This window comes from Gymnoscopelus microlampas, assembly GCF_963454915.1.
Source record: "Gymnoscopelus microlampas genome assembly, chromosome: 8".
Taxonomy (NCBI): Eukaryota; Metazoa; Chordata; class Actinopteri; order Myctophiformes; family Myctophidae; genus Gymnoscopelus; species Gymnoscopelus microlampas.
Genome location: NC_139945.1, coordinates 8305803 through 8333659, shown reverse-complemented (window position 1 = coordinate 8333659; position 27857 = coordinate 8305803). Strand labels below are relative to the sequence as shown.

The window sequence follows — 27857 nt, the reverse complement described above, 5'->3', positions numbered from 1 at the left end:
TAGCATTGGTTCTCAAAGTGGGGTCCGGGGACCCCCAGGGGTACTTGAGGGGGTTCCAGGGGGTCCCCAGCTAAATGATGGATAGGAACCAAATGGACCCTTGTGGTTCTATAACTCTGAGAGTGTACAAATGGAACCAAATGGACCCTAACGGGTCCATTTGGTTCCATTTGTACACTCTCAGAGTTAAATTAACATTGATTTTATAATAAGAAATTGGGGTCCCAGAGATAGAAATGCCATTAAATGGGGGTCTGTAGCCTAATGCATGTTAAACTGGGGGTCCTTGAAATTGAAATGGTTGAGAATCACTGCTAGAGCCGCAAAAATTGTCTCTTATTGGGGGTCCCTGGCATAACTTTTCAAATGGGGGTCCCTGGGCTAATGTGTGTCAATTTGGGGGTCCTTGACGCAAAAAAGGTTGAAAACCACTGGCCTATAGGTCGCCTGTATGGACACGCCGGCCCTGTGCACGCCTACAGTTAGCTAGCCCGGCATCAGTCACTCATTGTGAAAGATTTGCCTCACTACCGTAGTTCCAGAAATAAGACCTGTCTGACTCCCACTCCCCCTGTATTCCCATCTCACATCTGGACTGAATCTGTGGACTAAAAATAGAACGGATCCACAGACTGATAACGCCTGGAGATCTCACTCTCCAAGTCCAAAAGGAAACGACTGAAGTCTGAAAGGAAATGTACTCCCTGGTGTGGATTATTGATCAACACAGCGTCTTTGTCGTCCAGAAACCTTGTATGTACAAAACTATTGCTTTTCAAAAAGAAAATAGATCGAACCTGTGTTCCAGTGGATCGACTGTAGTTATTAACTTAGTCACAAGTTCTTGTTGATACTTTTCATTGGTTTGATATGTTTTTAAAACCCACAGGGCAGGAATAACCACTTTCACTTCATAAAAACAAAACAAAAAACATATATATATCATCTACAAACTCACAACACGTTGGATTGCATTTACCTGCTTTTTTCGCTACTTCTGTGGACAGTCTTGTACAATGAATTAGGGCATTAATTTGTGATTAAAAACGTGAGTTGAAGTATGGAGATACATGGTTTCTGCCGGGCAGAAACCTATTTATCTCCATATTCTGACTTTTTGTGTTTGTATTCCGTAAATTAACGCCGTACTTGATCATACTTGATCACAAGCGTCACACAAAAACATCAAAAGTAGCAGATCTACACGCTCGAAACGCGGCGCGAAGCGACGCGCTTCGAGCGTGTAGATCTGCTACTTTTGAATTTGAAGCTTGAAACGTAACAGTTTTGGACATATATGAGGTTTCCAACCGACAGAGACGAAATATCCAAGATCCCACTGTCAGGCATGAGGGGTTTTATGGTTTGTTGGCTTGGCAAGAGGCCAGCTAGGCCTGAACACCGTTGTGCTTGCCTTGCTTGTGTGCGCTTCTGCCATTGGCTCGCCTGCCTCGCCAATGTGTGTCATTCTACGGGAAGTCATATCAAATTCCTCCTTTTTTTAAAGAAGAGAATCCTGGTTATAGCCTAATTCCCTGGCTGATATAACCCTCTCAGCAGTGAGTGGTGGAATGTAACCAAGTGCATTTACTCAAGTACGGTACTCAAGTACAATTTTGAGGTTTTTCTTTGTCCTTCCCATTTTCAATACTTTTACTTCTACTCCACTACATCTCAGAGACTAGTGTTGTATGGTTTTACTCCACTACAATTATTTGAACACTTTAGTTACTTTGTAGATGTTAACTATTATTACAAAACATACATTTACCACTTGAGTCCTACAGTATACCTCGGCTATTTTTGAAAATAGCCGATCTACAAGCTTGTAAATCTGCTATTTTTAAAATGCATATTATGAAAACGTGTGAAATAGGTACTTTTGCTTTTGGTTACTTTAAGTACATTTTGATGCCAATAGGATTTTACTCAAGTAAAATGTTGAATACCTGCCTTTTACATGTAACAAGAGTATTTCTACATTGCTGTATTGATACTTTTACTTAAGTAAAACAATCATAACAAAAGTCCTGACAAATTCCTTCTTTTGTTAACCACTTAAACCCCATATGCTGGCCTAGTGTATCTTTTTGTTTTCTGTTATTACGGGGAAAGCTTTCGCAGGAAAAAAGAAGCAGATCGACAAGCTCACAACACGAATGCTGAGGTTTAAATGGTTAAAAGAAGAATCCTGGCTATAGCCTTATTCCCTGGCTGATAGCCCCTTCAGCAGTGAGGGGGGGGGGGGGGAGAATGAGAAGTGTCTGGTGGTTCTGCATGGTTTAACCAGAGAGGGTTCAGGGCTGCTGACTCTGGATGGCATTTGGGAAGTGTAGGGGCAGTGGCCTGATGCGCCGGCTTCTGCAGTTGATGATCGTGTCCCTTTGAGAGAGAGAGAGAGAGAGAGAGAGAGCCTTTTGTCACTGACCGGCGGTGGAAAATAGATTTGTTTTTCCCCTTTCCCTGAGTGTGTGTGTGTGTGTGTGTGTGTGCATGATTGTTTTTTTCTTTATATATATATTTTGATCTAGTTTTCATTACATATATATACGTATATTCGAAGATTTGCACACATTTTCAAGATGAAAAAAAAAATAGCAGATCTACAAGCTCATAGCGCGGCACTCGGTGCCGCGCTATGAGCTTGTAGATCTGCTATTTTTGAATAGCCAAAAAAAAGCTAAAATGACACAGATGCGTTCCAGGTCTAAATGGCTTAAAGTGTTTTTCCTTCTTTTGTATATTGTTCAGGTAAATTAAATCATAGCTTGATTGTGCATGTTGAATGAAGGTCCTGTAGTTCCGTATATAGGCCTTGTTGTGATGTTCGATGGGCTTGCTGTTTGTGACAGATATGTTTTAGGGAAGGTGTTGGGTGTGGTGGTGTCAGTTGTAACATCCGCTTGGCTACATAGAGGTTACGCAAGCGGATGTTTTTCTTCTTTTCCAGTTTACAGCACGTCATTGGAAATATAACTATTACCTTATATTGCCACAGTGTGAAAGCGATCTGTCAACATGTGCAAAGCTTCTAAAATGTGTTGTGCAAAACGTGCTTCCGTTAGAAGACGCAGGGCTTCCAGTGGATCCAGGTTTGGACAAAACCTGTAGTATTGGCAAACAAAATGTGTTTTTGCAAAAATCACTCGCACTTTTGAGTGTGTTATTCTTTTAGCCTAAATGTCTGACTGTACCTAATAAATTATTCAATCAAAGGCTCATTAGAACAGTGATGACATTATAAAACATACATTAACCACTTAAGCCCTATTGAAAACAGCCGATCTGCAAGCTCACAACGCGTTGCGTATTGTGAGCGTGTAGATCTGCTATTTTCAAACATTTTAGTACTTTTGCTTTCGGTACTTTAAGTACATTTTGATACCAATACTTTTGCACTTTTAATCGAGTAAATTTAGAATTTCCGGACTTTTACTTGTAACAGAGTACTTCTACATTGCAGTGATACTTTTACTTAAGTAAAACATTTGAGTACTTTTTCCACCACTGGTTGTACAGTACAGTACACTGTGCAGCATTGTGACAGAGCCTCTCATCTCATTAGAACAGTGGTAGTACAGTACAGTACAGTACAGTGTTCTGGGGAACAGGGAACGGTTGGATAACCTCTGACAACAGCACTGTATGCCCAGGGCATTATTAGATTCTCACAGAGCTTCATAGCATCTCTGTCAGGCCCAAACCTTTTATGTCCAAAACTGTTAGAAGACTGAAGAAACACAGGTCTTCCAATGGATCCAATGTAGTTGTTTAATTTAGTTAATAATTGTCTTTTTTCCCCTTTTGTTTCATGCAATACTTTTACTTGTAACAGAATATCTCTGTACTATTGTATTGCTACTTTTCCTTAAGGTCGTAACATACGGCAAGCGGTTCACGCGGGCGTTAGTGCTCGGATCAGCGGTGATAACGCCACGATCATTGTTGTTTGGTCCTCCTGCGCGGTGCGTTGAAAACAAAATCTCACCACAATACAGCTCTTGCCGCCCGCGCACGCGCGTGCACACACGAGCGAGCGAAAGTTTCATGGGACCGCGCCCGCTTGCCTCAACGCCCCTCAACTTCTCCGAGCGTCCCAAATAATCGCCCGCCTCTCATTGAAAATATACCAAAAATTAAATATGGAGATACAAGGTTTCTACCCGACAGCAACGATTTAGACTGAAAATAGCTGTGGCACATCACATTAGTTTGCATTTACAGTATAGGTGTAGGATTAAGGTTAGGTTTAGGAATAGTTTCTGTGAGGTTAGGTTTAAGGTTAGGTTTAGGCATAGTTTCTGTGAGGTTTAAGGTTAGGTTTAGGAATAGTTTCTGTGAGGTTAGGATTAAGGTTAGGTTAAGGCATAGTTTCTGTGAGGTTAGGTTTAAGGTTAGGTTAAGGCATAGTTTCTGTGAGGTTAGGATTAAGGTTAGGTTAAGGCATAGTTTCTGTGAGGTTAGGTTTAAGGTTAGGTTAAGGCATAGTTTCTGTGAGGTTAGGTTTAAGGTTAGGTTTAGGCATAGTTTCTGTGAGGTTAGGTTTAAGGTTAGGTTTAGGCATAGTTTCTGTGAGGTTAGGATTAAGGTTAGGTTTAGGCATAGTTTCTGTGAGGTTAGGATTAAGGTTAGGTTTAGGAATAGTTTCTGTGAGGTTAGGTTTAAGGTTAGGATTAGGAATAGTTTCTGTGAGGTTAGGTTTAAGGTTAGGATTGGGCATAGTTTTTATGCCCACCTATGCGAAACACTAAAGAAAGAGGGGGTCCCATCAGTTATCACCCTGCCAGGCCAAAGGTTGGATAGCAAGGGCTAATGCCGAAAATAGCCGATCTATGGCTCTAGGGTAGCTTGTAGATCTGTTATTTTTTTGCAATTTTTGCTTGTCTGTTGTACGATGCAATATAGAATAGGACTTGTTTAAAGAATAAGACAACTTATTTTGTAAAGTGCGTCTTGTTTATTGGATGAATCTAAAACGTAATTGACAGAAGAATGGATAGCTGTAGGCCTAATGTGCTGTGTTCATCACATAACCGTAGCCTTATTTACTCGTAGCAGATAGTGTTATCATAATACAATCTTCATGTATCATTAGTCAAATCCACTACTCCTACTGGTTACCATTAATGTCGTATGCTACTGTAAAGTATTTTCTGCAGTGCTGCACAGGCTAGTTACAGTATAACTCACAGTTCCAGCCTTGCAACACTTTGAGGGCAACACATTATTACTCAAAACATTATATTTCACAGCACACTGTATCTGGAGCTTCCTTATTTTAAGCTCACGGTTAATTGCACAATTTATCATTGTGTAATTCCCTGCTTGCTCTTTCCATGAAAGGCAAAAACAACTTCAGAAGCCCTCTCCAGGCACATAAGTACGGTACAATAATAAAGCATGGTTCTTACAACTTGGGCTTCCTTTTTACATGCAGTTGCTTTTGTTTGTGTCAAACTAGCATTTACTTAATTCTGCTGTCACAGGATTGAAACAAAACACATTGCTTCAATGTTGTCTGTCATTTAGCTGTCGTTTACTTTACATTATAAATTAGAGTGTGTGTGTGTGTGTGTGCGTGTGCGTGTGCGTGTGCGTTTGCGTGCGTGCGTGCGTGCGTGCGTGCGTGCGTGCGTGCGTGCGTGCGTGCGTGCGTGTGTGTGTGTGCGCGCACACGCAAAGGTTTTAGCATCACAATCATTTTAACCACTTCATCCATTTATTCATTGGCTTTCCAAAAACAGCAGATCTACAAGATCTACAAGAAGAGACTCTCTTCTGGGGGTCCGTGGCACAAAAAGCATTCAGATGGGTTTACGTGGTGGCCGTATACTGTACATATCAATTTGGGGGTCCTTGACACGAAGACGTTTGCGAACTCAACGGTGTTCATTTGTATGCAGCACAGTGAAGGAATGCCAGGCTGACCATGAGGCAGCAGTTTGACCATACAGAAGGCCATTGTTCCTATAGTTCCACTATGACAGCTACATGGACTGTGTGACACCTTTGTGCCGTCCACTCTGTAGCTAACCCATTAACCCTTTAAGACCTGAGGCCATTCTAAAAATGTTTTCTAAATCCTAACAATTTTTTGAAAAAAAAATCGAAAAAAATATTTGTTCACAATAAAAAAAAAAAAAATAGCAGATCTTCAAGCTCATAGCGCGGCACTCGGTGCCGCGCTATGAGCTTGTAGATCTGCTATTTTTGAATAGCCAAATAAATCTAAAGTGACACAGATGCGTTCTAGGTCTTAATGGGTTAAGACAGAACGCATCTGTGTGTCATTTTAAGATTTCTTTGGCTATTCAAAAATAGCAGATCTACCACGCTATGAGCTTGTAGATCTGCAATTTTTTTGGGGGGGGGGGAAGACATGAAAATGCGTGCAAATCTTTCAATGTATAGATTTTTTTATTCAAATCTTTGCTTCTGGGGGGTCCCTGGAACAAAATATTTGCAGATGGCAGTCCGTGGACAAAATACAAATAATCTTGGGGGTCCTTGACATGAAAACGTTTGAGAACCACCATATTATACAGCAACATACGTTTAAAACATAAGGAGGCATTTGTAGAATCCCCCATAAGCAAAGATTTGAGTAAAAACAATTAGCTTTAAAATATATATTTTATATATATATTCAAAGATTTGCACACACGATTTTTCAAAAATAGCAGATCTACAAGCTCATAGCGCGGCACTCGGTGCCGCGCTATGAGCTTGTAGATCTGCTATTTTTGAATAGCAAATGACGCGGATGCGTTCCCGGTCTTAATGGGTTAAAAGACAGCGTTGTAGTGTTCTGCACCGTGTTGAACTTGAGCACGGTCATTAGTGAAGTGTCCTCAGTTCAAACAGGAAGCATAGCGTCTCTTTTTTTTCTGTTAGTATATCGTCTGTGTCGGCCAGAAACCTCTTATCTCCATGTTCTAAAATTCTTCTTCATACTACAGCGTCACACACACACACACACACACACACACACACACACACACACATCCAAAGTAGCAGATCTGCAAGCTCGAAACGCGGTGCAAATGTACGCGTTTTGAGCTTGTCGATCTGCTATTATTTGCTATTTTTGAATGTCAATCCTGAAAAGTAACAGTTGTGGACATGTGTGGTTTCCGCCCGATAGCGACGATATTAAAAGTGAGCTCAATACTGTACATGTGTGCATAGCCTACAGAGACATACACAACACTCACATGTTGTTAACAAAGTCATTATTATTGCAAATATTGCTTCTATAATCAATAAGTTTAAGCTCTCACCGTACAGTATGCACAGTATACATTCAACTAGATTAGGCAGGGGGCCACAATTGTAAAATGACTTGAAGTTGGGGGCCACAAGACAGACAGACAAACGAAGTTCATGGTTTTACTGTAAAACGTTAAGAAATGTGTAACTGGTTGGTTAACCCATTAAGACCTGGAACTGTGTCATTTTTAGATTTGAGCTAAAAAGCATTATTTTACACTTTGGGCTATTCAAAAATAGCAGATATACAAGCTCATAGCGCGGCACCGAGTGCCGCGCTACGAGCTTGTAGATCTGCTATTTTTGAAAAATCGTGAAAATGTGTGCAAATCTTTGAATATATATATTTTTAAAGCAAACCGTTTTTAACTCAAATCTTTGCTTCTGGGGGGTCCCTGGAACAAAATATTTTGAGATGGGGGTCCGCGGCCAAATACATATCATTTTTGGGGTCCTTGACATGAAAAAGATTGAGCACCACTGATATAGAAACATACGTTTTTCAGAATACTGTTGAGATTTAGGAGACATGTAGAATCGGCTTCAGGTCTCAATGGGTTAAACGATTAATTTATTAATGTTTTATTTATTTTGTGAAAGTGACGCCTGGAGGTATAGCCGTCCAGCCGCCATGTTAACAAAGCTGCTCCATGACTGCTGCCCAATTCTGCCTCGCAAGTTATACATAGATAAATGAACTGTGGTTTATAAAGTACTTGAAGTCATACTTGAGTAAGAGAACAGATCTTACTTACAGTACAAATATCAGGTTTTTCACATAAAGAAACAAAACAGCCAGAAATTTGTTTTTTGTTTCTCTCCTCCCTTTATTCATGATTTTAACTTTTTGAAAATGTCAAAGCAATAAAGAGACTGGATCATTTATCCCAGTACCATTCTTTCAGGTGAACACATCACTGTGTCTTACATTTCCAAGTATCTTGTGACTAGATTCACTACTTTCAGAATGATGTAGCTTTCAAAGTAGTTCAGATACTTGTTTCACCTTGTAGTTGGGTAGCTTGACAAAAGCTACATCCCTACATTTTCAGTGGCACACAGGTCAACAGGGAAGAGCACAATGTGCGTTTTGAGTGCAGTTCACCCATTACATGGCATCTCCCTCAATTTGTAACTACCTATTTTGAGTATTTTAACCCATTAAGACCTGGAACTGTGTCATTTTTAGATTTGAGCTAAAAAGCATTATTGTACACTTTGGCCATTCAAAAATAGCAGATATACAAGCTCATAGCGCGGCACCGAGTGCCGCGCTATGAGCTTGTACATCTGCTATTTTTGAAAAATCGTGAAAATGTGTGCAAATCTTTGAATATATATATTTTTAAAGCGAACATTTTTAACTCAAATCTTTGCTTCTGGGGGTCCCTGGAACAATATATTTTGATGGGGGTCCGTGGCCAAATACATATCATTTTGGGGGTCCTTGACATGAAAAAGATTGAGCACCACTGATATAGAAACATACGTTTTTCAGAAAACTGCTGAGATTTAGGAGACGTGTAGAATCGGCTTCAGGTCTCAATGGGTTAAGTGGACTCCAATCACCCAATAGCGGCCTGGGCTGAATGTCATGACGCAGTAGACGCTTGTGCTCTCTGATCTCTCTCTCTCAACTGAGCCCTCCTTCTAAGATGAAAGTAGGCAGAAATTGACCAGTCTTAAAATGAGCATAGTGTGGACCAATTATATAAAGATAGGCTGAAAAGCGACAAAGTGGTCCTTGGTTGGCTGTCCGCGGTGAACACGCCATCTCCATCAATTTGTAGCTATTTTGACCATCACATCAAAGAAATAATTCTCCATATACATCCATTAGCTTTTACATAGTCGTATGTTTCAATGACTCAAGAGCAGCCGCGGGGCTGAATGTCATGATGACATGGTGGTCTATGGTGACTCTCAACAGATTGCTCAGGAAACGCATCATAAGAGCCTGTGCCCTTATCAGCCAAGTACTCAAATATAAACTAAAAGCAAAAATATTTCCATACAAACACAGAAACACTTTCACCATGCCAGCTTGGCTCCACTATACTCTTCTCACAAAGACGTTCAAAAATCCTGTTCAACCAACCATCCAAGATTATTATCATTTTTTGGGGAATATGGAATGTGTTCCTGGGCAGTTGAATTTCACTGGTATACATGATAGTTTAGATAGAAAATATGTACTTTCTTTTTTATATGTAAAACTAAATTCAACTAAATTGATTCATCTGATTAGCCACTTAAAGGACGACTTCACCACTTTTCAACATATCTTCATATTATAGGTCCTCACTAATGCTCATGATAAAATGATACCATTTTTTTCTACTTGGTCTGTGTCTCATAGGAGGGCTGTGGACAGTCCAGAAACCCGTCTACCAGTGACATCATCGTTAGGCAGGATTTTCTTTTCCAAAAAGATTAAAACATTTTTATTCAGATTTGTATTAACACGAGAACAATGGGATCTATTATTGCATTGCAACTTTCCAGGAATACAAAGCCTGCAGTTTCTATTAGCTTGGATTCCCCATCGATGATGTCACTGGTAGACGGGTTTCTGAACTGTCTACAGCCCTCCTCTGAGACACAGACTGATTAGAAAAAAATTGTACCATTTTATCATGAGCATTAGTGAGGACCTATTATATGAAGATAGGTTGAAAAGTGGTGAAGTCGTCCTTTAAGCCCTATTTCAGATTGGCTATTTTAGCTATTTCAAACAAAATATTTCAGGGGGAAAAAGCTAGATTTCACCTTCCGCCAGAATGGATATTAATTGTTCATCAATATTATTTTAAAATAATCAATTAAATTGATTAGTTTGATTACATGTTGCACCCTATACCTAAAGGAGAATTCAGTCTAGTCTTACTACTGCCAGGCTCCTCCTTTGTTTTAGTCTCATGTTTAGAGGGATGAACTCTTTTCACTCAAAGAACAGCAGCATACCACAGTGACCTGTGTACACATGACCTGAGTGGCTGAAACCCAGTCTGTTTGCCTTGGCTTGTCTCATGGTTTACATGGAGGTAAACCCACACACCTGATTGCAGTTGACACTGATACATTTGCTGATCATGTGTTAACCCATTAAAACTGGGAACGCATCTTTGTCATTTTAGATTTCAGCCATAACCATTATTGTATACTTTTGGCTATTCAAAAATAGCAGATCTACAAGCTCATAGCGCGGCACTCGGTTTTCTTTTTTAAATCGTGGACATTCTTTTTTGTAAATCTTTAGATATATATATATTTTTTTTAAAGCGAACATTTGTTCAACAACTCAAATCTTTTGCTTCTGGGGGTCCCTTAAAAACAAAAAAATAATTAGATGGGGGTCGTTGGCCAAATACATATTTAATTTTGCGGGTCCTTGACATGAAAAAGTTTGAGAACCACTGATATTATAGCAACATACGTTTTTTTCAGAAACCAGGATTCAGGATTTAGAAGACATTTGTAGATGCGTTCCCGCATCTACAAATTGTCATTGCGGTGACAGAGTCTTCTGTGTGGAGGACAGTCTTCTGTGTGGAGGGCAAAGGGGATATTTAGACAAGAGTCACAGGGAGAGCTGGTTGCTGATGTCATGCATTTCCTGCCAGCCTGCTGAAACGGGGGGGGGGGGGGGGGGGGCAAGTGCTGACATTGTTTACCATTGAGCTAATAGAGCCTGCCTGCTTGCTATGGGGATTAATTGAATATTTGCTTTGCAGATTTCGATTATTAATACAAAACCCCTATTTTCAAAACCCCTATTTTATCAGCTATTCGAAAATAGCCGCTCATAATGCACAGTGACGCTTTGTGAGCTTGTATATCTGCTATTTAAAAAAAAAAGTTTTTGGCGTTTTAAGTCAATTTTGCTGCCGATACTTTTACTAATGCATTTCTGATACTTCCGCATTGTGGTATTGTTACTTTTACTTAGGTAACACATCCGAGTACTTCTTCTACCACGGCTGGCTCCCACAAAGCCTGCAGTACTGAAATACCCTTTTTCTAATGTTCATAGATCAAACTGACACTTCACTGAGCATACATTAATGTAACATATGAAAGATGTTCATTAAATATCCATGTTATTTCCACAGAGACATCCAGGAGTGTGTGCTCTAAAGCACCGCTCTGCCAGGTTTTTGACAGTTGTGTCTATTTTCAGTGATCCAACAGAACGTTGTAAGTTGGTTCTTTCAAAGGGTGTTTCACTTCATTGCATTGTTAGGAATAGATATAGCAACACCGTCTCATCCCGCCTTAACCCGTTGAGACCTGAAGTTGATTCTACATGTCTCCTAAATCTCAACAGTTTTCTGAAAAACGTATGTTTCTATATCAGTGGTGCTCAATCTTTTTCATGTCAAGGATCCCCAAAATTATATGTATTTGGCCACGGACCCCCATCAAAATATTTTGTTCCAGGGACCCCCCAGAAGCAAAGATTTGAGTTAAAAATGTTCGCTTTAAAAATACATATATTCAAAGATTTGCACACATTTTCACAAATTTTCAAAACTATTTTTGAATAGCCCAAAGTGTAAAATAATGCTTTTTAACTCAAATCTAAAAATGACACAGTTCCAGGTCTTAATGGGTTAATCTGTTGAATTTTCCACATAACTGAATTGGACAAACATCTATTAATGCAGAAAATAGATGTATACAGTCAGTGATCTAAGCCAGTGGTTCTCAACCTTTACAGGCCGGGCCCCCCCAAAATAATCATATTTGAACTGGGGACCCCCCAAAATAATCATATTTGAACCCCCCTGACAAGCACTTGGAAAAACAGGAGTTGAGGCATTACTTTTATTTTGACTCTGTTCCACAGTTAAATATTGTGAAAATAGCAGATCTACAAGCTTGCAACGCCTCGCTTGTAGTTCGGCTATTTTCAAAATGTTTGCCTCTTTCTATTTTGTTTGACAATTTATTTTTGTATGGTTTGTTGATTACTTTTCATGCGGTAATGGTCTTATTTATTCTCTTTCTTTTTGTTTGGTATTAAAAATGTCTTAAAAGTCCTTAAATTATCACTTTACTGTCATGTGGGGTAGAGCCTTGCACAGGCCGAATATGTGGGCCCTAGCCCCGCCCCGGCCCATGGAATTAAGCCCAGCCCCTGGCCCGATAAGTGCCGCAGTTTTACAGCTCGAACCTGGCCCGACACCTTTTTATTTATTTATTAGTGCATGTTAATTCATTATTTTCGAGCGTGCGCTTTCACTGGTGCGCACAGCAGCCGCACTCGTAGCCGCGCTCGTAGCCGCGCTCGTAGCTGCACTCTCAGCTGTGCTCTCGTGCTCTGATAAAAACAAACCCATAAGAAGTCAAGAACACACACATCACACTAAAAAAGCACTTGTAGTTGTAGTGTTATTAAACACAACTACTAATATTAGGCAGCTATTAAGGTGCGTTCATTGCCTGCGTTAAATTGCAAGCCAAAATAAAGCAGCGCTAGGCAACTTTTCCCCTATCGTCTGGCTGTCCATCGTTCAACTACTGTGTGTGTGGCTTTTGGTGTGCACGCTGCAGTGGTGGGAAAAGTACTCAGTTTCCTTACTTAAGTAGAATTACCAATGTAGAAATACTCCCACTGATCTAGACTGATAGACGGACGGATACAGATACAGATATTGTATATGCACAGATAGACAGACTGACTGATGTTACTGATTGTTACAACTTAGAAACCGCAGCATCGGTACAGGTCGAAAGAGTCCAATCAAAGTATTTAATGATAATGATTTAATGATTAATGATATGAAATGATAAAACTCTTATATTCACTTATATTCAAGTATTGCAGACTGTAACATAAGGTTTTAAATGTAGCCTGTGTGTGGTGTCAATAGGTAGAGTGTTTCACAGGCTTGGGTCACCTTCGGTCCCCTCCCTGGTGACCTCTGGTTGACCTCACAGAAGTGTACCGCTGCCTTCATGGAATGCATAGAATGCACGTTTACACACACACACACACACACACACACACACACACACACACACACACACACTCATTAACTCCACTCACTCACTAACTGTGTGTGTGTGTGTGTGTGTGTGTGTGTGTGTGTGTGTGTGTGTGTGTGTGTGTGTGTGTGTGTGTGTGTGTGTGTGTGTGTGTGTGTGTGTGTGTGTGTGTGTGTGTGTGTGTGTGTGTGTGTGTGTGTGTGTGTGTGTAAGTAGCAAAAGTAGCAGATCTACAAGCTTGCGGATCGGCTACTTGTCCAGACACTGTAGTCTGAACAAGTGGGGCATTCATTTACTAAAAAACAGAACAAGTTAGAATATGATAAGAGGTTTCTGCCTGACAGCTACGTTATCCATGTTGACTGTGCCCCAATGCCACAATTAGTTAGACAGTTTTAGTGAGTTGATGCCTCTGTACTCTTCAGTCAAAAAAAACGCAGGCAATCGCTGAAGCTGAAGCACGTACGCTAGTACGTTCTGAGACAGAATTACTGTGGAAAAATCTCATTTTATCTACAATCACGCCTATCACAACACCCAACAGTGTGGTCCCTGACGTGTCAACACATGTCAGAGTTGCATAAGAAAAAAGAACGAAAAATACATAAATAAATAAATGCGTGTGCCGGATTTATCCCCTTTTTTTAACCCATTAAGACCTGGAACGGTGTCTTTTTTAGATTTGAGCTAAAAAGCATTATTTTACACTTTGGGCTATTCAAAAATAGCAGATCTACAAGCTCATAGCGCGGCACCGAGTGCCGCGCTACGAGCTTGTAGATCTGCTATTTTTGAAAAATCTTGAAAATGTGTGCAAATCTTTGAATATATATATATCTTAAAGCAAACCTTTTTTAACTCAAATCTTTGCTTCTGGGGGGTCCCTGTAACAAAATATTTTGATGGGGGTCCGCGGCCAAATACATATACATTTTGGGGGTCCTTGACATGAAAAAAATTGAGCACCACTGATATAGAAACAAACGTTTTTCAGAAAACTGTTGAGATTTAGGAGACATGTAGAATCGGCTTCAGGTGTATCAATGGGTTAACACAACTTGAGCTCTCTATATCGAGTCTCTATCTGACGACATGGTTGTGAAATGTGCAGTTTTTCAATATAAGTTTGTGATGTCGTCCCCGGCCGTCGAATCGCCCAAAAAATGTGACCAAAGTTTTGAGTAGCATGTCAGCGACTCAGGGGAGAGACATTCACACACGGGGCTATAGTGAGAGGCATGTTCTCCTCACATAGGATGAAGAAGGCCTTAACCCATTGAGACCTGAAGCCGATTCTACATGTCTCCTAAAGCTCAACAGTATTCTGAAAAACGTATGTTTCTATATCAGTGGTGCTCAAACCTTTTCATGTCAAGGACCCCCAAAATGATATGTACTGTATTTGGCTGCGGACCCCCATCAAAATATTTTGTTCCAGAGACCCCCAGAAGCAAAGATTTGAGTTCAAAATGTTCGCTTTAAAATATATATATATTCAACGATTTGCACACATTTTCACGATTTTTCAAAAATAGCAGTGTACATGTGGTATTGACACACACACACACACACACACACACACACACACACACACACACACACACACACACCATGCAGATGTTCAGTATGCAACACCTACATTGCATTTAAATTGTATGTGTCTGTGTTAAATGATGTTCACAACCGCATGATTAATTTGCACATCACGTCGCCCGTCGCTTTCGGGCAGAAACCTCGTATCTCCATATCTCATCTTTTTTTTTAAGGTTTTGTTCACACATGAATGCCATACTGTATCATATCATTATGTAGTGTCATAATATGACACTATTGGGGAAAAATCTTAAAAAATGTCAGATCTACAAGCTTGCGACACGTCACAATGCATAATGTACTGTAGAACATTTATTTATACGTTGGCTATTCAAACAAACATAGTTGGCTATTCATCTACAAGCTCACAGCGCGTCACTTTGTGTCGCGCCGCCAGCTTGTACATCTGCTATTTTAGTTTAAAAATATCAAAACTGTTTGGAAACGTTTGAATAATCTTTACTTTGTTTTAACCTGTTAAGACCTGGAACGCATCTGTGTCATTTTTTGATTTGAGCTGAAAAGCATTATTTTACACTTTGGCTATTAAAAAATAGCAGATATACAAGCTCATAGTGCGGCACCGAGTGCCGCGCTATGAGCTTGTAGATCTGCTATTTTTGAGAAATCGTGAAAATATGTGCAAATCTTGGAATATATATTGTTTTAAAGCGAACATTTGTAACTCAAATCTTTGCTTCTGGGGGGTCCCTGGAACAACATATTTTGAGATGGGGGTCGGCGGCCAAATACATATCATTTTGGGGGTCCTTGACATGAAAAAGTGTGAGAACCACTGATATAGAAACATACATTTTTTTTCAGAAAACTGTTAGGATTTAGAAGACATTATAGTAAGAATCGGCCTCAGGCCTTGATGGGTTGAACATGAATCTTCTCATCTGGGGGGTCTCTGGCACATAACGTTTTCAGAAGGGGGTCCGTGGCCAAATACAATGGGGGGGGGGGGGGTACTAGTCTTGACATGAAAAAGGTTGAGAACCACTGCTGTAGAAATCCCACCGTACGATAATGTATACATTCCAGCGTACACTTGACAACGCGATAGAGCCAAGCGGGGCCATGGAGGATCAGAGCTTAGTCACTCCCAGGAAGGAAGCGCTGCGACACTCAGATCAATGCAAATGAAACTTGGATTGATCCAAGCCGCCTGCACTAGTTCTGTCTTCCAGAGTCTCTCGTTAATGCAGTAGACGCACTAGCAGGGATCTTTGGAAATTAACTTAGAGTGAAACAAATGTATGCAATTGTGCGACAGGTATTTGGAGGTTGAATAGTGTTTCCCCTGTACTGCAAATTCAGGGTTTGATTTGCTTGGGGTTGGGGGGTGCCATGTAGCCTGGTAAACCCTCCCTCCTGAAATCTCATTTCCATTTGATTTCAGGAGTGAGTCTGGCCTGATCGCCCATTCTGCAATATTGGCTATGGGCTGGAGTTGGGCGGGAGTAATACCGTTGACTGACAACCCCTTCAGCCAATGATCGTTTTTCCCCTTCAGCCAATCAGCAGACCTCCAGACTAATGTGACGCAACGGGACTTTTGAGACGGCCATGCCCAAAATAGGTTGCCTTATTCGGATACATGTGTGGCACTGCCCGCCCCGGCCGGTTCTCTGAATTTTTATTTTTAAATAGGCTCTGTCATGATTAATTGACCACATATATGAAGTTAAACAACTAAATTCTATCCAAACGATATCTTAATAGTAAATTCCGTGCCTCAAAATAGAAGTTTGAGAGCTTTTTGAAGTAAAAAAGCAGCGGAGAAAATATTTTGATAATTTTGTCGGCTGCATTCAGGCTGCACTCGGTGCCATTAGGGCTCACTCGAACTCGCCACCTGATTGGCCAACTGTCGCTGTCAATCACAGAACGATGTGCGACGACGCTGATAGGCTCGTCCGTTTGGTGTACACAGCCAATATTGCAGAATGGGCGATCAGGCCAGACTCACTCCTGAAATTTCCGGAGGGAGGGTTTACCAACCTAGGTGCCATGGTTTTGTCAATAGTTGTAAAAATGTGTCTATTTTTCAACTTATCTTTTACGTATAAAGTACCGTATAGGCTTAACCCCTTAGCCTACCCTTGGGGGGGGGGGGCTTTGATCTTTTACAGGGGCCAGTTCCGAATTGCAGCCACCTGTAAATTGGCTGCAATTCCAATTTCACCGGTTTTGAAGGAGAATAAGAATTCACATGTTTTTATGACTGTTGGTAGGGTGTTTTGGTGGCATAGCAGTAGAACAAATGTAACCCCTTGTTTGAGCCAAATCTGGGTTGAATGTGATTTGTGGAGCTCCCTCTGGTGTTGTGTTTGTGGACGTCTTTAATGTTTTTGAAGTACTTTGACAGGTACATGGGTGTCTTTGTGTTTGTGGTGTAGTATATCTTGTAGACCAGGCCCGTTGCAAGTTGCTGCACTCTGTCCTCTACCCTGAGCAAGCCCCCAGAACCCAGTGGTTTCATTGACGCCAAATGGACTTGCTGGCCATTCATGGTACTGCAGCTTAGGGGCCTAAACATGAACGAGTGAAAACGGTTTCGACCAATGGGCTCGACTCACGAGCATGTGCACGGGGCTGCGCGCTTCTGTGACGCAAAACGCGTGACAGAAGTGACGCACTGGGGCCCAAAATAGGCCGCGCCCACCAAATTTCCAACCCGGAAGAAGGGGTGATTTAGGCCCATGCGCTGGGTGAGCAACTCAATGCAAGTGGATGGGAGGAGATTTCGGGTGCCCTCTCTATTATTTTTAACTCTATGACCCTGAGCCATCCCGCCCTAGCAAAATGAGCAGGGGTTAAATGGGTTGTAGATGTGAGGCCAAGCAGTAGCCTGACCAGTTTGTTTAGGGATGTCTGGAGCCTTGTTTTTAAGGCCTTTGTGGTGCTATGGTACCATGAGGTACATGCATAGCCATAGTGACATTGGATCCTCCTAGAGTCCTCAATGTATTCTTACTGACCAGTGAGGAGATCCAGTGCAAAAAATTGTGTTCTTTGGTTGACTTTTTTTATTACTTTTGTTGCCAAACCCCTGAATACGTTAATGTGTCAGTAATTATATCCTCAGGAGATTTACAGTATTTCCCATGAGCTGTGTACAAATTAATTTGTACACTCTCAGAGTTAGGGAGTCCTTGAAACAGTGTTGATTTTGACAACACATTTTGATTTAGTCTTTTGAATACAATTCCATTTAGTTTTAGTCATATTTTAGTGGTCTGAAATTTGTTACTTTTTGTCTATTTTTAGTCGACTAAATCTGCAGTTGATTTAGTCGACTAAAATGTATCTTGGTGGTGCCTTGATGGCGTCTTAATGCCAGATTTTACACTTGGTTGCATGCTGATCTACAAGCTCACAAAGCGCTGCAGCGCGACACGACGCGAGCTTGTAGATCTGCTATTTTCAGAGCGCAACACCTGAGCGCAACCACTCGTCCCTCCCTAAGATTTTAGTCTAGTTTGTATTTGTTGACCAAATTGTCAGTATATCTAGTCTTAGTTTTAGTCATCGTAGCTTAGTTTTTATTTAGTTTTTATTTCATTTTCGTCAGTGAAAAAGAGTAGTCGACGAACATGTTTTGTCATAGTTTTAGTTATAGTAGACGAAATCAACACTGCCTTGAAATGAAACAAAGTTTGAGAAGCACTGATCTATAAACTCATCATAAGCCTTAGCAGGGGCAGTCCTCCCTGAGAGCCAGGGTACTCAATCTGTCTGATGATAAGGGACTCATTTAGAGCTCGCTGGTACCAGGCTGCGGGTCCTCAGCCTCTCCCTCCTGATTGTTTTTTTTGTTTTTTTTAGATGATTCATGTGTTGTTTACCGGCTCTCACAGAGGTCATCTATTGACTCCTCTCTCTCTCCCCGTGACACAGAGGACGAGAGCCACCGGACACCACAACAAATCGGTTGACCCACTGGCCTGACTCTGTCTACATCGGTGCCAGAGTCTCTTAATAGTTTGGGGGGGGGGGGGGTGTTCTGCAAAGGTCTGCAATGGCTGCAGGTGATTTATTTGCACACCACAAAACTTTCTGGAGAACAATCACTCTGTCCAAGTGATGTATAGAGTAAAGCAGTGCTTCTCAAACTTTTTTCTAATATTTTCTAATTCATTCATTCATTAATTAATAAATAATAATACTCATAATACTTATTATTATATTACCTTCCGATTCCCACACGGCGGCTCTACCTCCTGAGCCTTCCGACTCCCGAATCTCCCTCGTCTGACGATGTTTATTTTTTACGCTTGCTAAGCCTGAACTTGATTGAGCCTTTTGAAATGTGAATTCCAGAGCCAGTTCATTGAAAGTTAATGATCAGAAAATGATGTGTGGGTGAGTTTGTGGGGGTCTTGGACCGTTACAAGACTTTGCTAACCTATTTATGAACCCTTAATATGCTGAATGAATGACAAGTAGGTCATAATTCTGTAGTCATATGCAAATTGTCCAGTGAATGTTGAATTTGAATGAATGTTTTATTTCTGTAATAAGGCTTTCCTGTGTTTGGCAGCTTTGTGCACTTCCTTCAACCAAAGACCGGCAGAATTCTGTAACGCACACAAGCTTTAAACCTCATTAATGTCACACACACACACACACACACACACACACACACACACACACACACACACACACACACACACACACACACACACACACACACACACACACACACACACACACAGTGTGCGTTCTTATGCATATTATTGTCGCTGTCGGGTGGAAACCTTGTATGTCCGTAACCTTGTTAACCCATTAACCCATTGAGACCTGAAGCCGATTCTATATGTCTCCTAAATCTCAGTATTCTGAAAAACGTATGTTTCTATATCAGTGGTGCTCAATCTTTTTCATGTCAAGGACCCCCAAAATTATATGTATTTGGCCGCGGACCCCCATCAAAATATCTTGTTCCAGGGACCCCCCAGAAGCAAAGATTTGAGTTAAAAATGTTCGCTTTAAAAGTATTTATATTCAAAGATTTGCACACATTAATGGGTTATTAAGACCTGGAACTGTGTTATTTTTAGATTTGAGCTAAAAAGCATTATTTTACACTTAAGCTATTCAAAAATAGCAGATATACAAGCTCATAGCGCAGCACCGAGTGCCGCGCTATGAGCTTGTAGAACTGCTATTTTTGAAAATTCGTGAAAATGTGTGCAAATCTTTGAATATACATTCCATTTGTACACTCTCAGAGTTACAGACACATAAGGGTCAATTTGGTTCCTAACTATTCATTTGGCTGGGGACCCCCTGGAACCCCCTCAAGGACCACTGGTGGTCCCCGGACCACTAGTTGAAAACCCCTGGTGTACACCAAGAATGACCATTATCGGCGCTGGGGTGACGCAGTGGTAAAATAGCTGCCCACCACAGTTGCACTGTCACTGTGACCTGTTGGACTGCAAGCTGAGGAAAGCACTTTGTTACTGCAGGGAATGTAGAAACCAAACACTATGGACACTCTGATATTGTTGCTGTCGGGCAGAAACCTTGTATATCCTTATTGAAACTCTGTCCCCTACTATGTATTACAATAATGTTGCGCACAAGTAATGAAAATATCTCTGAGCTCGTAGATCTGCTATTTTTTTTTACTCATGGAACATTTGTGCAAATCTTTTAATATATATTTTAAAGCGAACATTTGTAACTCAAATCTTTGCTTCTGAGGGGTCCCTGGAACAACATATTTTGAGATGGGGGGTCCGTGGCCAAATACATATCATTTTGGGGGTCCTTGACATGAAAAGGTTTGAGAACCACTGATATTATAGCAACGTAAGTGTTTCAGAAAACTGTTGGGATTTAGAAGACAGAATCGGCCTCACGTCTTACTGGGTTCATTTCTAACACACCTAGTTCTTGTATTGACTGGAGGAGGTTTTAGGTCACTGAAAATGGCAGGTTCTGCTACATCTCTCAGTTGTTTTAACCACTTGGTTAAGTCTCTCAGAGCTCTATATGGTGCTACTGTCTTTTCTTTCTGTTGTGGGGGAAAGCTTTCTACAAGCTCACAGCGCGACACGTTGTTTAAGTCAAAGCTGAAGACCTTTCAGTTTACTGCTGCCTTTTTTTTAGGCTTTTGATTAAAGGTAGGGTAAGTGATATTTTTTGGGTTAAAACAAAAAGTATTTTGTTAAAAGGTTAAAGCACTATATTATGATAGTAATCATTGCTATAGAGTGTTTGTTCAGTAACAGGAGTCTCCCCGTCTCTCCAGCTCTTTAATAAACAGAAAATACATTTTCCGGTAGGTGTCAAAATCTCAGCCAATCAGGAGAGAGTATCCATTTTTAAGCTTCATTTTTATAGTGTTCCAGTTCCAATTTTGCCTGCTCATTTATTAGTGTCATCACTTCCAATTTCACTTGTTTAATCTATATCCTGATTGAGTTCTCTATCCTGATTGGATAAAATTGGAAATTTAACTGAAACTGAAACGAACATGTACTGTATGTTGTGTTTAATAAAGAGCTGGAGAGACAAGGAGACTCCTTTTACTGAACAAACACTCTATAGATATGAGTACTATCAGAATATAGAGCTATTTGCAATTATTTGAATATTTGCAAATCACTTACCCTACCTTTAATTTCTTGCACCGACCGCACTGTAGCTCTCTTCTCGTATTTCATTGTCTCTTGTTTGCACTTTGTCTTCTTAATGCTTTTAATGTTCCACGTAAAGCAGTTTGAAATTGGCTCGTGGAAATGTGCCCTTCAAATAAACGTTGCCTATTCTCATATTCGTTCAATTTGTTTAAACGCAGAATGCTGTGATATCCAGATAAGTGACTTGACGTCTCCATTTATTTATGTCGATACAAGAGATCTCAGACTTGCAAAACGGTCTGCAAAAGCAAAACGATGAACTCCAGAAAGCTGCCGTGTATGAAAGTGTGACGTTCGTTCACACAGGACCGCAAGAATTCATCTTTTCAGTGACATTTTTTTGCAGCCAGTGCGGGGTAATCTGCAAACTCATCCCACAGCACTGTTAGCCATGTCTGACGATTTAACAAAGGGAGAGAGATAAAAATACACATGGATTCAAAGTAATCATGTCTAAAAAAGATTAAAAGCCAACATGTTTTGACCAGAATTCTTCTGGTCGAAACATGTTGGCTTTTAAAATGTTGTAGTCATGATTAAAGTACTTTTATTTTACGCCCTCTCCTCCGTTATTCTTTGGAGTGCCTGGATCTTTCCTCTCTTTCGAGTTGTGGTTCCTGTTGATCCTAGAAGCACCAATCTACGTTTTTAACATTTAATCTCCATTGAGCACCTGGTTGATCTATCTCTTTCTCTCTCTCTCAGATAAAAATACACGTTGGGTGTTAAACGTTGCATTGCTTTTTCCTTTGAAATGGTGTGAGCAGGTTTGTGGGAGAGAGAGGCGGTGGCTGCTATTCTGGGACAGTGAAAGCACTGTGATGAATGGATCCAGACGAGAGAGAGAGAGAGAGAGAGAGAGAGAGTTGAGAAACGGAGACGGGCTAGTGGACGGGTCCATCTAAGCAGACACCTCTGTAAATTAGACGTGGTGTTATAGGTGCATTATATATGATATTATAGGTATTATGGAGCACAGGCCTTCGTTTATCACGGACACTCACGTGCAGAATAACACTGTAAATCAAGCCAAGGGGGCCGTGCCACCGCTGACAGCAGTGACAAAAAGTCCTGGGGACTTGTTTCCATTGTGGTCCTATCCTGATTTGGAAGAGAATCAGCCTCAGGTCTTAATGGGTTAAAGCCCCCCACCAGCCATCCCACCCCACTTTCTTTTTTTCCAAGGGGAAATTTGGCGGCACCTTTTAATGGTGCGTTTCTGAAGCGCTCCGCCTGCCGAGATAGGAGCAGAGGATAGTAATTGACACAATAAATCTCTCCTCTTATCCGTTTCTGTCCAAAATAAGTCTGCAATACAGCACAGGCTCCAATGGAGATGCCGTGGTCATGATGTAGTCAGAGAGAGGCCGGAGATGCTGTGGTCATGATGTAGTCAGAGAGAGGCCGGAGATGCTGTGGTCATGATGTAGTCAGAGAGAGGCCGGAGATGCTGTGGTCATGATGTAGTCAGAGAGAGGCTTGAGATGCTGTGGTCCTGATGTAGTCAGAGAGAGGCCGGAGATGCTGTGGTCATGATGTAGTCAGAGAGAGGCCGGAGACGCTGTGGTCATGATGTAGTCAGAGAGAGGCCGGAGACGCTGTGGTCATGATGTAGTCAGAGAGAGGCCGGAGATGCTGTGGTCATGATGTAGTCAGAGAGAGGCCGGAGATGCTGTGGTCATGATGTAGTCAGAGAGAGGCCGGAGATGCTGTGGTCATGATGTAGTCAGAGAGAGGCCGGAGACGCTGTGGTCATGATGTAGTCAGAGAGAGGCCGGAGATGCTGTGGTCATGATGTAGTCAGAGAGAGGCCGGAGATGCTGTGGTCATGATGTAGGCAGAGAGAGGCCGGAGACGCTGTGGTCATGATGTAGTCAGAGAGAGGCCGGAGATGCTGTGGTCCTGATGTAGGAGACGCTGTGGTCATGATGTAGGCAGAGAGAGGCCGGAGATGCTGTGGTCATGATGTAGGCAGAGAGAGGCCGGAGATGCTGTGGTCATGATGTAGTCAGAGAGAGGCCGGAGATGCTGTGGTCATGATGTAGTCAGAGAGAGGCCGGAGATGCTGTGGTCCTGATGTAGTCAGAGAGAGGCCGGAGATGCTGTGGTCATGCTGTAGTCAGAGAGAGGCCGGAGATGCTGTGGTCATGATGTAGTCAGAGAGAGGCCGGAGACGCTGTGGTCATGATGTAGTCAGAGAGAGGCCGGAGATGCTGTGGTCATGATGTAGTCAGAGAGAGGCCGGAGATGCTGTGGTCATGATGTAGGAGACGCTGTGGTCATGATGTAGGCAGAGAGAGGCCGGAGATGCTGTGGTCATGATGTAGGCAGAGAGAGGCCGGAGATGCTGTGGTCATGATGTAGGCAGAGAGAGGCCGGAGACGCTGTGGTCATGATGTAGTCAGAGAGAGGCCGGAGATGCTGTGGTCCTGATGTAGGAGACGCTGTGGTCATGATGTAGGCAGAGAGAGGCCGGAGATGCTGTGGTCATGATGTAGGCAGAGAGAGGCCGGAGATGCTGTGGTCATGATGTAGGCAGAGAGAGGCCGGAGATGCTGTGGTCATGATGTAGTCAGAGAGAGGCCGGAGATGCTGTGGTCCTGATGTAGTCAGAGAGAGGCCGGAGATGCTGTGGTCATGCTGTAGTCAGAGAGAGGCCGGAGATGCTGTGGTCATGATGTAGTCAGAGAGAGGCCGGAGACGCTGTGGTCATGATGTAGTCAGAGAGAGGCCGGAGATGCTGTGGTCATGATGTAGTCAGAGAGAGGCCGGAGATGCTGTGGTCATGATGTAGTCAGAGAGAGGCCGGAGATGCTGTGGTCCTGATGTAGGAGACGCTGTGGTCATGATGTAGGCAGAGAGAGGCCGGAGATGCTGTGGTCATGATGTAGGCAGAGAGAGGCCGGAGACGCTGTGGTCATGATGTAGTCAGAGAGAGGCCGGAGATGCTGTGGTCCTGATGTAGGAGACGCTGTGGTCATGATGTAGGCAGAGAGAGGCCGGAGATGCTGTGGTCATGATGTAGGCAGAGAGAGGCCGGAGATGCTGTGGTCATGATGTAGGCAGAGAGAGGCCGGAGATGCTGTGGTCATGATGTAGTCAGAGAGAGGCCGGAGATGCTGTGGTCCTGATGTAGTCAGAGAGAGGCCGGAGATGCTGTGGTCATGCTGTAGTCAGAGAGAGGCCGGAGATGCTGTGGTCATGATGTAGTCAGAGAGAGGCCGGAGATGCTGTGGTCCTGATGTAGTCAGAGAGAGGCCGGAGATGCTGTGGTCATGCTGTAGTCAGAGAGAGGCCGGAGATGCTGTGGTCATGATGTAGTCAGAGAGAGGCCGGAGACGCTGTGGTCATGATGTAGTCAGAGAGAGGCCGGAGACGCTGTGGTCATGATGTAGTCAGAGAGAGGCCGGAGATGCTGTGGTCATGATGCAGTCAGAGAGAGGCCGGAGACGCTGTGGTCATGATGCAGGCAGAGAGAGGCCGGAGACGCTGTGGTCATGATGCAGGCAGAGAGAGGCCGGAGACGCTGTGGTCATGATGCAGGCAGAGAGAGGCCGGAGACGCTGTGGTCATGATGTAGTCAGAGAGAGGCCGGAGATGCTGTGGTCATGATGTAGTCAGAGAGAGGCCGGAGATGCTGTGGTCATGATGTAGTCAGAGAGAGGCCGGAGATGCTGTGGTCATGATGTAGTCAGAGAGAGGCCGGAGATGCTGTGGTCATGATGTAGTCAGAGAGAGGCCGGAGATGCTGTGGTCATGATGTAGTCAGAGAGAGGCCGGAGATGCTGTGGTCATGATGTAGTCAGAGAGAGGTCACTCTCACGACTTCCCACCACTCAATATATGGAGAAAATAATTGGTGGAATGTCCAAAAGCTTTACTTTTCATGTGTTCAAATGACTTATTATTTATAATATGTATTAATATATAATATTTAGAATATCATATTTAGTTATTATTTACTTCTTGCTGTCGGGCAGAAACCATAGTCTAAGCTTTTGTGACTTTTTCGTAAATTAACGCTCTACTTGATCACAGCGTCACACAAAAGCATCAAGCGTAGCAGGCAGTAGCATCTGCAAGCTCGAAACGTGGCACAAAGCGTCGCACTTTGACCTTGTGAATCTGCTACTTTTTGCTACTTTTGAACGTGAATCCGGAAAAGTAACAGTTTTGGTTATATATGAGGTTTCCACCCAGCAGAGATGACTTACAAGCATTGATTCATTATCTATATAAAACCAAACCGCTTTCACTTTGGGAGCTCGTAGACCGGCACGTTTTTTGATTATTGTGTGCGACGTACTCTTGTATGACGAAATATAGGACATTCATTTCCAAAGGAAAACACATAAAGTGTGAAATTCGGAGGTACAAGGTTTTCTGACTGAGAGCAAACACCACATTGTAAATGCGTTGCGAACCGGCGGTTGTAAAGCGTCCCTCATTACACATTGCGGTGTCATATTTCAGCTACGGTTTTGACAATACTACCGTTTTCATGGCTCGCATAAACGCTTCCATTTTCTTGTATCTCGCAGGAACATTGGCGGAGCGCCTTTGTCTGTTATCTCGAGCTATAGAGGCTGGCTCGGTGTTTGGGGGGGGGGATGTATTATTCATTGTCAACGGTCTTAAAAAGATGAATGTGCTAAATGCGATTGCTCTGTATTGCACTCGTGTTCACATCCACTGGGTCCTCTTTTTCCAATTCAAGCGTTACCATGTTTTTCCTCTCTGTTGCGTGTGCACACGCCGAATATCGTTGCTGTCGGGCAGAAACCACTCATCTCCATATTTTTGGGGGTAAATTAACGCCCTACTTGATCATACTACAGCGGCACACGGACGTATCAAAAGCAACCCATTAAGACCTGAAGCCGATTCTACAAAATGTCTTCTAAATCCCAACAGTATTCTGAAAAAAGAAACGTATGTTTCTATATCAGTGGTGCTTAAAACCTTTTAATGTCAAGGACCCTCAACATTATATGTATTTGGCCGCCGACCCCTATCTCAAAATATTTTGTTCCAGGGACCCCCTAGAATCAAAGATGTGAGTTAAAAATGTTCATTTTTAAAACAATATATTCAAAGATTTGCACACATTTTCACGATTTTTCAAAAATAGCAGATCTACAAGCTCATAACGCGGCACTCGGTGCCGCACTATGAGCTTGTAGATCTGCTATTTTTGAATAGCCCAAAGTGTAAAATAACGCTTTTTAGTTCAAATCTAAAAAAGTGACGCGTCCCAGGTCTTAATGGGTTAAAAAGCGTGTCGATGTGCTATTGGCTATTTTTTCATTTGAATCCTGAAAGGTAACAGTTTTGGACTTATGGGGTTTCCACCCCACAGAGACGTTATTAAACCTGCACTGTAGCTGTTCAGTGCTATGGAGTTGTTTTTTCTTTTCTACTTGTCATTCATTATTCATCAGTCTGTCAGTCAGTCTCTCTTCAACATTTTTGTCTTTTTCCTTCATTCTCAGATTCAGAACGCGGACGACGTCCTGATCACGCCCTTGGAAAAATTCCGGAAAGAGCAGATAGGCGCTGCCAAGGTAAGAGCGTGGCTGCGTGCACTGTACCGTACTCAGTGGTGGAAAGTAGCTAAGTAGATTTACTCAAGTACGGTACTTAAGTACAATTTTGAGGTATTCTTTTACTTTACCGGAGTATTTCCAGTTTTCAGTAATTTTACTTGTACTCCACTACATCTCAGAGGCAAATATTGTATTTTTACTCCACTACAATTATTTGAAAACTTTAGTTACTAGTTACTTTGCAGATATACATTATTATATTATAAAACATACATTAACCACTTCAGCCCTATTTTATACAGTACATAGGCTTTTTAAAAATAGCCGATCTACAAGCCCACAACGCGGCGCGATGCGACACGTTGTGAGCTTGTAGATTGTCTATTTTCAAACATTTTAGTACTTTTACTTTTTGTGCTTTAAGAATATTTTTATGCCAATACCTTTCTACTTTTACTCAAGTAATATTTTGAACACAGGCCTTTTACTTGTAACAGAGTATTTGTATATTGTGGTATTCTTTTATTGTGTGCTACTTTTATACTTAAGTGAAGTAAAATATCTGAGTACTTCTTCCACCACTGTACTGACTGTACTGTACTGTACTGTACTGTACTGTACTGTACTGTACTGTACTGTACTGTACTGTACTGTACTGTACTGTACTGTACTGTATTAGTGTTGGTCAGTGGTTCTCAAAGTCAGACGGTTCCCTGCGAGAGACTCAGAGTAGAACCGCTGCTTCTTCACTTGGAAAGGAGCCAGCTTAGGTGGTTGAACGTTCTGGCATCTTGTATGG

At 42.0% G+C, this 27857-nt stretch overlaps 1 protein-coding gene across 4 annotated transcripts in view; it reads left to right on the top strand.

Annotated features, from left to right (window-relative positions):
• Positions 1–27857, top strand: part of arhgap42b (Rho GTPase activating protein 42b) — a 188273-nt gene that overhangs the window by 77641 nt on the left and 82775 nt on the right. For all 4 annotated transcript variants that reach the window (XM_084063876.1, XM_084063874.1, XM_084063875.1 and 1 more), the window contains exon 4: positions 27005–27076. In XM_084063876.1, coding sequence (XP_083920002.1) covers positions 27005–27076 — 72 coding nt within the window. The remainder of the gene's footprint in view (positions 1–27004; positions 27077–27857) is intronic.